This window comes from Otolemur garnettii, unplaced genomic scaffold (assembly GCF_000181295.1).
Source record: "Otolemur garnettii isolate 467f Iridium unplaced genomic scaffold, OtoGar3 scaffold00092, whole genome shotgun sequence".
Lineage (NCBI taxonomy): Eukaryota > Metazoa > Chordata > Mammalia > Primates > Galagidae > Otolemur > Otolemur garnettii.
Window position 1 is genome coordinate 3,520,840 of NW_003852487.1, and position 12,114 is coordinate 3,532,953.

Below are 12,114 nucleotides of genomic sequence, written 5' to 3' on the forward strand. Positions count from 1 at the left end.
TTTTTTTTTTTTTTGAGAGAAATTCTCACTGTTACCCTTGGTAGAGTACTATGACATCATAGCTCACAGCAACCTCAAACTCTTGGGCTCAAGCAGTCCTCTTGCCTCAGCCTCCCAAGTAGCTGGGACTACAGGCGCCCACCACAATGGTTGGCTATTTTTATTTTTTATTTTTTTATTTTTTGAGACAGAGTCTCACTGTGTCCGCCTTGGTAGAGTGCTATGATGTCATAGCTCACAGCAACCTCAAACTCTTGAACTTAAGCAATTCTCTTGCCTCAGCCTCCCAAGTAGCTGGGACTACAGGTGCCCACCACCTGGCTAGTTTTGTTGTTGTTGTAGTTGTCATTGTTGTTTAGCAGGCCTGGCCTGGATTTGAACTCACCACACCTGGTGTATGCGGCTGGCGCCCTAACCACTGAGCCACGGGCACCAAGACAATCGGCTAATTTTTAGAGATGGGGGTCTCGCTCTTGCTCAGACTGGTCTCCAACCCCTGAGCTCAGGCAGTCCTCCTGCCGTGGCTTCCTGGAGTGCTAGGATTATAGGAATGAGCCACTGCACCTGGCCTTTGTGTGTCTGACTTAGATGGCTTACTTGTGGCATTTAAAGAAACAGTTTTCCCTTGTAAACTGTCTGGCAATCTGTAGAGGGTGAGCATTGCCTCAATAAACATCCTGCCTCATTGCCTTTCCTCAGGTGGCTTTAGAGAGGTCCTTCAGAGAGCCTTACCTGGGGCAGTGATTTTAGGTAATTGCAGAAGGGCAGCTGTTTTCACATTCCACCCTTCTACCTAATAGCTATCTTCTGTAAAGCAGGTTCCTTATTAGCAGGCATTAGTTCCAGGTCCTCCTGGAAGGGCAGGGTGTGCTTAGTGGACCCTGGCTTCAGAGTAAGGAGGCAAGTGAGCCTCTCTCTCACTCTGTATCTCTCTCTCAGGGGTGGGAGTACATAGTATTATTGTGAACTCAAAATTTTTAATTTATTCAATCTTTTAAAATGAATTACAGTCTGTATTTTTTTAGTGTTTGAATTATCCTGGAAGTGGCCATGGGAGCCTCTTGGATCTGGTTCCTATGACTTTTGTCTTGTTGAGTATATCCCTATGTTATGGCACAAAAAGGGTGCCCAAGCCAGGTGTTGTGGTACATGCCTGTAGACCCAGCAACTACGGAGGTTGAGGCAGGAGGATGCTTGAGGTCAGGAGTTCAAGCCCAGTCTGGCCAACATAGTGAGATCCAGTCTCCAAATCAAAAAAGAAAATATAGAAAGTGCCCAAACAGCCCTGTGCTTTCCCTTCTTCAGACCTGGACTTTGCTTTTTCTGAGCAATTTATGGGGGTCTGAGCAAGAGCGAGACCCCCATCTCTAAAAATAGCCAATCATTGTGGTGGGCACCTGTAGTCCCAGCTACTTGGGAAGCTGAGGCAAGAGGATCGCTTGAAAGTATTTATACACTTCTTTTTCCTCTCACCTTTCTTCTGATCAGTCCTTTGCTAATTAAAGAGAAAAAACCCAAGATCAATGTTATGAGAGCACTGCTCTCACATGGGGCTCACTACACCCCTCCCTGCCTGCTCACCACAGCCCCTGACACACACCTTGGCCCTCCCCACTGGCTCCACTTCCCTCTCCCCTGTGCAGAACTGAAGTATGGCTGACCTCTTGGCTCACATGAACTGAGTCTCTTTTATTTTCATTTCAAGATTCTGCTTTAAAAAAAAAAAAAAAAGATTCTGCTTTAAAAGGGCTCAACAAATTCAAATATATATACCTCTGGGAAGATAAACTAATGCATTCGAAAGGCCACCTGATTAGAAGTCAGGGTGTTGAGATTTAAGAAGTCTGGTGCCCTCTCAGTGCCTCATCCTTATCTGTTCTCACCTCTTGGCTTTACTTGTGCTTCCCCAGAGTGGTTGGGGTAGCTGGGGAGGGCTGCAGACTTCCAGGAAGACACCTCACTGGGAGCCCTAGTCTGGTGTATCTAGCTGACCTGGGGAGGGATCTTCAGTGCCCTGGGGGCACCGTGACTTACTGGCTTCAGTCAGCACGTGACCCCCTAATGCTGACCTATAATATATGTTTTTACCTGCTATTTGATGCTATTAATATCTTTGCCACAGGCTGCTTGTTACTTTTGTTAAGCGTATATTTCTTTGCTTCTGTTTTACATCTTCCTGCTGGTCCTTATACTCAGTTTTTCCTTAATCTCTCAAGGAACAGATCCTTTTATTGTAAGAAATGTAGGCCACACATTTTTTTTTTTTTTTTGAGACGGAGCCTCAAGCTATCCCCCTGGGTAGAGTGCCATGGCATCACAGCTCACAGCAACCTCCAACTCCTGGGCTCAAGCAAGTCTCCTGCCTCAGCCTCCCAAGTAGCTGGGACTACAGGTGCCCGCCACAATGCCTGGCCATTTTTTGGTTGCAGCCATCATTGTTGTTTGGCGGGCCTGGGCTGGGGATTCGAACCTGCCACCTTAGGTGTATGTGGCTGGCGCCTTAGCCACTTGAGCCACAGGCACCAAGCCAGGCCACACATTTTGATATAGAGAATCAGCTGTGATCATTGAATGCCACTAAATGCACATTTATGATCTTAGTAATTATACACTGGAGGGACTTCAGCACCATTTATAGCCATAAAATACATATTCTTAGAGCCTATCCCTGATGTCTGTGACTCAACAAATCTCAGCTGTAGCCTGAGAAACCTTTTCCAAAGGCCCTGGCGATTCTGAGGTCAGCCAGCTTTGGGGGCCAGTGTTGCAGACCCCTGAAGGGGAGTGCCCTCTGCAACAGCTCCAGCAGGCAACGTCAAACCTCAGTGCTAGGATAGCTTTCATTGTGAGAAAGGACTGTCTCTTGCTGAGCTGAGTAGATGTGCGCAGCTGCATAGGTTGAGCCTAACCTGCGAACTGGGTTTATCTCCTGAGACACTCCCCCTGAGGAATTTTGCCAACCTAGTCATGTTTCCTGCTCTCATCATTGTTACACATGGGTCTGGTCCCCTCAGCATCAACAAAGGCAGGGTGGTAGTGGGTTGTGTACAGCCCCATGTTGACATGCAGCAGGGCAAGGTCAAGGAATGGAAATGACAGTGAAAAACTCACCATTCTCATGGTAATTCATACTTTATTTCTCTATTTCAGAAAAAGAAAGCTATTCTGGATGAGGTAAGCAAGGCTTATTTCATCAATTTCAAAATACCTGTTTACGTTGCAGCAAAATAACTAACGAAAAGTTGAAAGATGCACCCAACGCTCATTCTCATGAACTCAAGGAGAGCCCAGCACTGAGTGTAAAGGGTGGAGGTAATAGAGATAGCAAGTAAATACCTGGGTAGCTTCACACTTTCATCCTCTCCACAGGCCTTTCCTGACCTGTGTCAAGCAGTCTGAGGGGCACTGGGGACACAGACACAGGTGGATACACAGGTGGACAGGTTATTACAGTCAGGGTGGCAGGTAGGTGGTTTAGGGCTGAAACCACAGCACTACAGGGGCTACTGGCCCTGCATATGAAGGCAGAGAGGACCCTGCCAGGGTGACATTCAAGCTGGACATTGCAAACCAAGTAAGAATTCACTAGATGAGAAGGAAGGGACAGAGCATCCCAGGCAGAATTGGCAGGAGAGGGAATACCACGTCTGTGACAGGTGTGGGAGCGAGACTGGAATGGGAGTTAGACAGCAGGCAACTGGGGAAGAACTAATGGAATTGTGAGTGGTGCAGTTCTAAGCCATGACCCTCATTTAGTGAGGAGCTAAAAAATACAATCTTTATTCTGTTGGAGTCTTGGAGGCCTCCTGTATTCCCCTCTTCTCTAGGGCACCTCATAGGGGCAGCAATGCATCTCCATTTGGACGCCCAGTCACTAAGAATGGAGGTGATTGCCAAGCTTCCCACTCTGCCTTCCTCTATAACAGTGGATCTCAACCTTCCTAATGCCGCGATGTATTTTCATTGCTACAAAGGGATCATGACCCACAGGTTGAGAACCGCTGCTCTATAATATCAGGGCGGACCTGCTAGATTGTCTGAGGTGGGGCCTCAAGCATCTTCAGTCTTCCCTGGTGCATCTGATGTCAGCCAGGCTGAGAGCTCTGCCTCGGGATTGGGTTCCAATTCAGCCAGGCAGCCAGTCTCCAAACTCAGTACTCTTTGGTTGAGATAGCCAGTAAGCAAGTGTGGTCAGCTCACTGCAGGCTTCCATAGCAGTGCTTTTGGGTGCTTTATGTTCAAGTTATAGCAGTATGAGTACCCTCCATAGACAGGTTGCCAACTGCCCACCTGGCCCACCACACTCCCTGACAGTTTGCTGTGAAATGTGCTGAAACCTCTGAGCACTTGTTGTGTGGGGCTCCAGGGACCTGTCCTCCCAAAGTGCTCAGAACTGAAAATCTCCTGCCAGGCTGTGATGACTTTAACCAGGGTTAGAGGTGGTCATTCAGAAAAGAGAGCATCTCCTGAAATGCAAAGCAGTGACTTCAGAAGTTATGCATGCTTCTTAAGAAAATATTTAAGAAGGATAAATAATTTCCTTATGATCATTTTAGAGATACTTCTCTACCCTGTTTGATTTTAGAAGATGTATATGGAAAGTAGATAAAACAGAATAAACTATTCCCACATGGAGTAAACTGTCTCAACAAGGAAACATCACTATGTGTAAAATACAGACTAATATATCAGCAGCTCAATATGACCATATTGACAGCTGACTCATTATATTCCAAGACTCAGTTTACTGTGGCATCAGGTTTTTGTGCCTTTTTCTACCTAGAGGATTAGTTTATTTCCCACCAGAGAAGATCTGGATTGAGTGAAAGAGAGTTTCAGAGACTTATGTGATGGTGCAAATAAGAGAAGTCTTATTCTGTGTTGCTGCACAGATCCCTCTGGAATCTCCTGAGTCTTACCTGCTATCGCCCAGGAAATTCACATCTGTTTTTCTCTTCTTCCTTTCCCTGCTAGGCGGCTATGGTGCTTCAGGCAGCTTTCAAGGGACATCTGGCTCGAGTGAAGCTTTTAGCAAGCAAAGCATGTGACTCAGAGCCTCCCAGCACACCCAGCCTCCCAAATCAGGTAACCATGAGGTGGCTGGATACGGGCCTAGAGATTGTCTCTCTGTTGTTCCTTCTTTTCAACTTCACTGTCCAAGAAAGCACAGGGCACTTTTCAGCCTTCAAGTTTCCCTTGCCCGGTCAGTGTGCCTCACACTCATTTTGTGCCCACAGCCAAGCGGCTGCACCTCTGGGCAGGCCCTGGATGAATTTTACTTTAGAGACCAGATTGCTTTGAAGGGCTAAAGGATCAACATGTCTGTCTCACACTGAGGGGAGCTCCAAAACTAATGGAAGATGCTTTCCATGTCAGCCCCTCCTCGGTTAAAAAAAAAAAAAAAAAGATGTGTTTGCTTTAAGGATCTCTAGAATTTGAAACTTAAGAATGTGCAATCAGAAGGTTGCTTAGTGACCAGCAATAATGGAGGGTGGGGGTACCTGAAAAAGAAACTGTGGTCTAAGTGGCTCCCTCGTGCCAAGGGAGCCACAAGGGGCCATACTCTGGAAGCCGGCAGAGTGTTGCCAAATGGTTCTCTTCCCTTCTATCGTTAAGCCCCAGAGTTCTCCCACGCCCTGCATTCTGAGCCCCATCGCCCAGACTGAGGGCAACCCTGGACAAGAGGAGGCCATCACCGTTATCCAGTCTGTCCTCCGGGCACACCTAGCCCAGGCCAATCACAGGTGAGTGAAGTTCACAGGCACAGCTCTGTTCTGAGTCACAGGGGAATGCCAGTACACAATGTGTGGGAGGCTGCCCAACACAGTCAGCCTGCAGGGCCAGGCACGGGTGTGTAACGTGTGCTGGGCGAGCTTGAAAAATTCCACTGCAGCATAGATGTGGAGTGGGCCATGAGTGCTGGTCCTCGGGAAGAGCCTTTTCTAGTCATTTCTCCATCCTGGGAGAAAACAAATAGAAAGGTTTAGATGCCATGTAGTTCAGGTAGCCATCAGTTTGTGGAATGTCTGTTGGCTTATACTAATACACTGTTCCTTTTTAAAGAATGTGACGTGATCCCAGTGTTCAGTAAGATATAGGTATTGTCAGAGACCTTCCCACACCAACATGTGCTAGTTCTAAACAGTAACACTCCTGCTGGTGCACCCAACATATTTGTTAGGACTCTCTTGGTTGCAAATGTCAGAACTCCTTTAAGTCCACTTGGGCAAAGGCTAGAGTTTATAGTAAGATGAAGAGATGGTCTCGCAGAGTCCCAAGACAGCTGCCACCTCTCCCTGCCCAACCTCACTGCATGTTGGGCTTATCCTCTTACCACCAAGTACTGTTTCTCAACCTATATGGCAGAGGATTGTAGTACCCATCTCTTTTGACTCTGCAATTTCTCTCTGCAAGGCCGAGACTGCATCTCATGGCCTTGACTCCATATGACCTGAGATGGACCAAGGGCTCGGCTGAGTAGGGCACCCCTCCCTGGGCAGTTGGCTATGGCCAAGTCACAGTATGGCCTGTCACTGTGTCTCCTGGGAATGGAGCAGCTGGCCTTACCTAGAGATGAGGGGAAAGGAAGTATTTGTGGCCAGCTTATGAAAACCATGGAAGCCCGACCTTAGCCTATGCTCTGAGATGGACAGAGGACATGTCTCTTCACAGCCAACTGTTTCAGGACCCTGGGAAGATCTGGTGAAGGGGACTGGCCATAGCATACAGGACTGGCCTTATGTTTGCTTTTGTTGAGATAGTTCCCCCAGACTAGTTGGTAGCCCATCCATAGGCCTCAGAGAGGTCTGTTTTCTTTAAAGTAAGAATCAGCTGGGGTTTTAACTTTTTTTCCAGTACTACCAGTAAAAGAACCACCACCGCAGCTGGTGCTAAGAGGAGACCTACTTCAGCCACACACAAGGAAACCTCCTCTCCACCCATCCTTGCAGCTTCTCCTGGTAATTTCTTTCATTTTGGATTCTGACATGAGGGACAACTGGCCCTTTAAGGGTTAAGCCAAAAGAGTGGCCGCCACTTTCCAGGAAGGTTAGGGCAGTGTAAGGATGTAAGGGAGGCTTGTTTCACCTGCAGCTGCCTCTGAACTCAGTAAGGCCAGGGATACCCTAGACCACATCTCCTTGTCCCAAAGGGTCCCTTGTCCCTAGAATTTTAGAGGAGAGAGAAAAACCCCACGTACTCTGTGAGCCCGGCAGGCTGGAGACAGGTCTCCTGGCCACACCATCTGAGCTTCATGGCCTTTGTTGTCTTTATTCTTTCTCACCTCCTAGAGCTAGATGGCTTCCCTCCCTCAGACCAGTGTTTCTCCCATTTGTTTGTTTTTTAAGTAAAACTTTGTTTGTATTTTCCTTTCTGCCTCCTTAAAGTCCAGGCACTGAGAGAAGGAATCTCTGGGACTGTCAGGGTGCCAACCTTAGTTGTGAGGTCCCTACTCCCCCACATCCTATGCATGATCCGCTGGCAGATCCCTGCCTTTCTCTGGGCCTCAGTCCTTTCATGTGCAAAGTGAGGAATGGGGTGAGACAGCTGGAAGGTCATTTTTGTCCTAAAAAAAAACCCCAAAACTATGATGCTCTACATGGAGTGCAGATTCTTTTTATCTTTCGCTGCAATTAGAAAGCCATTGGCAACAGCTGCTTTCTTTGACGCTTATGCTGCTAAGGATGAGTAAAAAGGCACTGTTTTTGAGATTTGGGACTGTCATGAGATGGAAAAATGTAGTCTTGAGATTTCAGGTGTGGATATGGCATGCAGGGGTGCCATGTTATCCATCAGACCTCACATGGGTCAGTTTCAAATAGAGGACCTTTCTGTACTAAACCCTTATGTCCCAAAGATGGAGTCAGGGAATGACAGGTGAGGGGAGAGAATAGCAAGGAAGAACTATAAAAGGAAATTGTTTTTTCTGAACCAAAAAATGTTAGGAGAAAGACAGTGAGTGAAGTATTATATAAATGGCTGCTTCAATTTTCATGTCCCTTCAGGGAAGGAGGACAGCGAAGCCAGCAGTGGGGAAGCTGTGGAGGACGAGGACAGGTTAGGGGAGTCAGCAGCCCCAGGACCCTGCTCTGGTGAGTGTGGGAGCAATGGCAGGTGGAGATCTTACCTTGCCTAGGAGGGACAGAAGAGTCACAGGTTAGGGAAGAGGCCATGACCCCTAGCCTGCCTCAGACCCCACAGACAAAATGCGCTTGGGGGAACCCTTTCTGTGTTGAACATAACACTTTCCCTTCCCGGGGGGTGGGGGGGGGCACAGGGGGTTGTGTTTTAGAGAATCTCTTACTTAAGCTAAGAATTTTATGTCATATTTGACCTGGAAGTCACATTTGAAACCACATTTTATCCATTTCAGTTGTTTTTTTTTTTTTTCTAGCGTTGTCAGAGCTAGAAAACTTTGAACTTTGATAGTCTCTCCAAAACCTCCATTTATAAAGCTCAGCAAACAAAGATTTGCAGCTGTGGGATTTAAGGGGGAAATGTGGAGACCACTGAAGCCTGTAAGGCAGTCAAGCTGCCCTCTACCGCTTGGGCGCCCCAAAATCCTGATTCCTACTATTATCACCAGACCCTGCATTTGGTGACCTTTAGATTCAGAGTTACAGTGTTTATTTATGCTGCCCTTTTCACCTCTTATTTAAATGTAAGTAATTTTAAAGGGGCAGATTCATCCTCCTGCCTAAAAGTATCCCCATAGAGCACATCCAGGTATGCAGCTTTTATTGACCTAAGGAAACATGTCTATGTGAAATGTATAAATCAAACCCATATTTGAGCTGATTATATTTTTGAAGTAAAAAATGAAGATAACCATCTTCTGATATTTTTAATTTAATAAGTTTCCATGTTAATTTTTTTGAAAGTTACAGGGGAAAAAACTGACACAGTAACAATATCTGCAGCATGGTCCTGTTTTTAAAAAATCTTAACATCAGTGATTGTTACTTTTTTAACATCCTTTAAAGCAGTAGGAGTCAGACTCTTCCCTAGGAGCTGAAGGCTGCCTTTTGGGGGGGAGGGGACTGTCATTCAGTCCACAACAGCCATGTGGTGGCACCCAATCCATATTTAGTCCTTAAGTGGCATCTCATTCCCATGTAGATGTAGTTTGGGAAAGTTTAGATATATATGAAGAAAAGTAGCATCCTGGGGTAAATGGCCAGACAGTTCAAAAATTTGCAATTGTTACTGGCATTGCCTTGCTCGTCCCACCTTCCCCACCCATATAGCATGGCATCTTTGAGCTGGGCACTTAATGTAGAGGCTGGCTCTGACACACACAGGTGTCCCAGCCACCCACCCTAGCCCCATGCTCACTCACAGGGAATCCTCCAGCAGCACACACTTGAACTTCCTCACTGTTAGCAAATCTTTACCTTTTACAGGTTGTTGGGGTTTGGGGGGGGGGGTTGTTTGTTTGTTTTTTGATTTTTGGAAATGCCCAAAATATTGAGAGCATATGTGAAGACTAGGAAAAAATGAGAGTGCTTTCCGGCATGGTATGTAAGTTGATACTGAAGGTCTGGCCCACAGCTTTTACTTCTGGATGTGGCCTCCGTCTCTCCTGCTGGGGAAGGGCAAACAGTGTGAGCCTGTCCATGGCTGGTGGCCCTGAGAATGGCTCCCAGCCTGGGTGATTATATGGCTGACCTCCCCCATGTGATTTGTTTCAGCAGCGCCCTTTCTCTCTCGACCCCTGGTGCCTCCACCTGTGGATGACGTCAACTCTGATGACTCCGATGACGTGGTCATTGCCCCGCCTCTGCCCATGAGGAAGAGCTCCTCCCCCGTCTAGGCCCCCAGTCATCATCTCCACACAGCCATGGCTATTGGGAGTAGGTTAGGGTTAAAAGGACAAAGCCTGTTTTAGAGGAAAGACATAACTAAAATTGGAAAGATAATTTATCTTGTTAGGAAAAGAACAATACCTACTTAACACCTCAACATCTGCATCAGTTTTTCTCTTTTATGTTTTTGTTTGTTTAAGGAATCCTGAGTGGCTTTATCTTATTCTTTGGGGAGCACCAAGTGGTCACATCTCTCTCTCTCATCTCTGGCTGTGGTTCAGGGGAGCTTTTTCAATACCTGCAAACACATCTACCCTGAATTGGGGGGCAGCCAGGGAGCTCTGCAAAGACATATTCTCTTAAAGCGAATTACAGCCTGCCAGCAACATATGAGGAGCCAGCACCACACCAGCCTCCTCATCCTCTGCCAGCGTCTGTTCCAACCTTGGGCAAGCAGATGTGCCCTGCTGTGCCCTTTGAAAGAATGGGTCATGAGACAGGCTTCCCCATCTCTGCAACAAAATTCAGCCTTCCAAATGCTCAAGATACCCAGGTTCCCAGATGAGCTCTTGTTCCAACCCCTCCCCCTTAACAGACAGTCCTTTTCTCTGTCATCCTCAACCCCTGGAGCACAGCTAGGAAGGAGTTTGGGTGGAATTTTGTCACTGGGTAGACTCAGACTTTAAAAATTCAAGATAATAATCATAGAACATAGAATAGCATCACACTTGCCTTCGAAAAAAACCTCAGGGGAAAGATTGTCCCCAAGCAGGTGACAGGTACGTCACCCTCTGTGGGTCCCCATGGAGAGGAAGAGGAGAGAAAGGCACAGAGACCAGCTGTCACTTCAAGGGAGAACAAAGCCTCACTGTGGTGGACACTTCATTCTGTGTCTCAAAACAGTCCCCCAGATCCTTGATGTGTGGTGGCTGCCGTACAGGCCATAGGCTCCACATTGTGCGTGCTGAACCCTTCCGAAGCTGGTAGCTGGAGCTGTTTGCAGTGGAGTTCCTATTAGGAGCTCACTGTTTGGGTCTTTTGCCTGTTTGTGAGATTAGCCTTAGGCTGATGAGTAAAAGTGAAAAGCCTAGACTTGGGCAGAACTTCAGGGGTAAGTAGACTCCTGTCCAGCCCAACTCTGGTATCTAAATTTCCTCTGCAGAATCCCTGCCAGGACAGACCAGCTCTCAGCTTGAGCCACTTAGGACCTGAGAGCTCCTTCTCTCCCATGCAAGGTTGTCCATCTTAATAGAGAACTGACATCAGAAAGTTCTTCCATAGACTGAACTGATGGATTGTCCTGAGGGTGCTGCCCACCCTCAGGATTCCCCTCTTCCTCAACAGAATGCCTGATCCTCTTCCACATGGTAGGTTTCTGATGTCAACCTCAGGGGACATCAGACTGAGCTTGAGACCTGCACAGTGGTCAGAGGCAGCTGCTCCTGCATAGTGAGGCTCTGGCCAGGAGAGAGGAACTTAGCCTTGTCCGCTTGCCAAGTAGGAGGATGCAGGATTGCCCCAGCCCAGCCCTGTCATCTCTCCTTCACTCTGACATTGGGCCGTACAAAGCAGAAGGACTTCCATGGCCCTACAGTCCACTGCCTGGCCACTTTCTACTCTATACACTAGGTAGAAAAAATTTAGCCGAGGGCTTGGCTTGTTTTTTTTCTTTATTTGAACTGTAGGCTGCCAAATCAATTTCTTTTTTCTTTTTTTTTTTCCTGCTAAACTGATGGGTAACCTGACTGAATTCCTAACCTTCATTCTATCCATGTGGGTCTGTTCCCCCACACACTCCTTGTTGCCAGGCTCAAGGATACATACAGGTCTGTAGGAGCCAATCTAGCCATGAAGCACCGAGGAGGTAACAGGTTCCTGCATGTTTTAGGAGGAGTCGTTGATTCTGTCCCTCCCTCCCTCATTTTCACATCCATGTGCTCACTCTTAGGAACTAGTGGCCTAGAGTTCTCGCTATTAAGGGAAGATCAGTTTGCCATCAGGAGCATCTCTGCTTGAGTAGAGGGTGCTGGGGAAGGAGGCCCTGGAACAGACTCTGTGTGGTGTCTGGAGGGCCTTTCTGTGCACATAATGGTAGGGGCTTGGCAAGTGGGCAGAGCTGAGAACAAGGTCAAAGTCAGCCAATGCACTTGACTTCACCAAGAAAATGCCCCTGAGAATTGTAAATATATGAATTTCCTGTTTGTCCTCCTTTGGTGCAGCACTGTTGATCTATTAGCAAACATTCTGTCTTGAAGCTACCTCAGTAAATAACAATACCTCAAGCCTGTGTCTTCAACTGATATTGAATGTC

At 47.2% G+C, this 12,114-nt stretch overlaps 1 protein-coding gene across 5 annotated transcripts in view; it reads left to right on the top strand.

The window, feature by feature from the left end:
* The window catches only part of IQCE (IQ motif containing E), a 60,411-nt gene extending 48,917 nt beyond the window's left edge, over nucleotides 1-11,494 (top strand). For 4 of the 5 annotated variants that reach the window (XM_023516542.1, XM_023516543.1, XM_023516546.1 and 1 more), the window contains 6 exons: nucleotides 3,151-3,174; nucleotides 4,975-5,085; nucleotides 5,617-5,744; nucleotides 6,856-6,959; nucleotides 8,004-8,090; nucleotides 9,690-11,494. In XM_023516542.1, the coding sequence (XP_023372310.1) occupies nucleotides 3,151-3,174; nucleotides 4,975-5,085; nucleotides 5,617-5,744; nucleotides 6,856-6,959; nucleotides 8,004-8,090; nucleotides 9,690-9,811 (576 nt within the window). In that variant the 3' untranslated portion in view covers nucleotides 9,812-11,494. The remainder of the gene's footprint in view (nucleotides 1-3,150; nucleotides 3,175-4,974; nucleotides 5,086-5,616; nucleotides 5,745-6,855; nucleotides 6,960-8,003; nucleotides 8,091-9,689) is intronic. The other variant, XM_023516544.1, reaches the window with a different exon arrangement.
* Nucleotides 11,495-12,114: the final 620 nt, after the last annotated feature.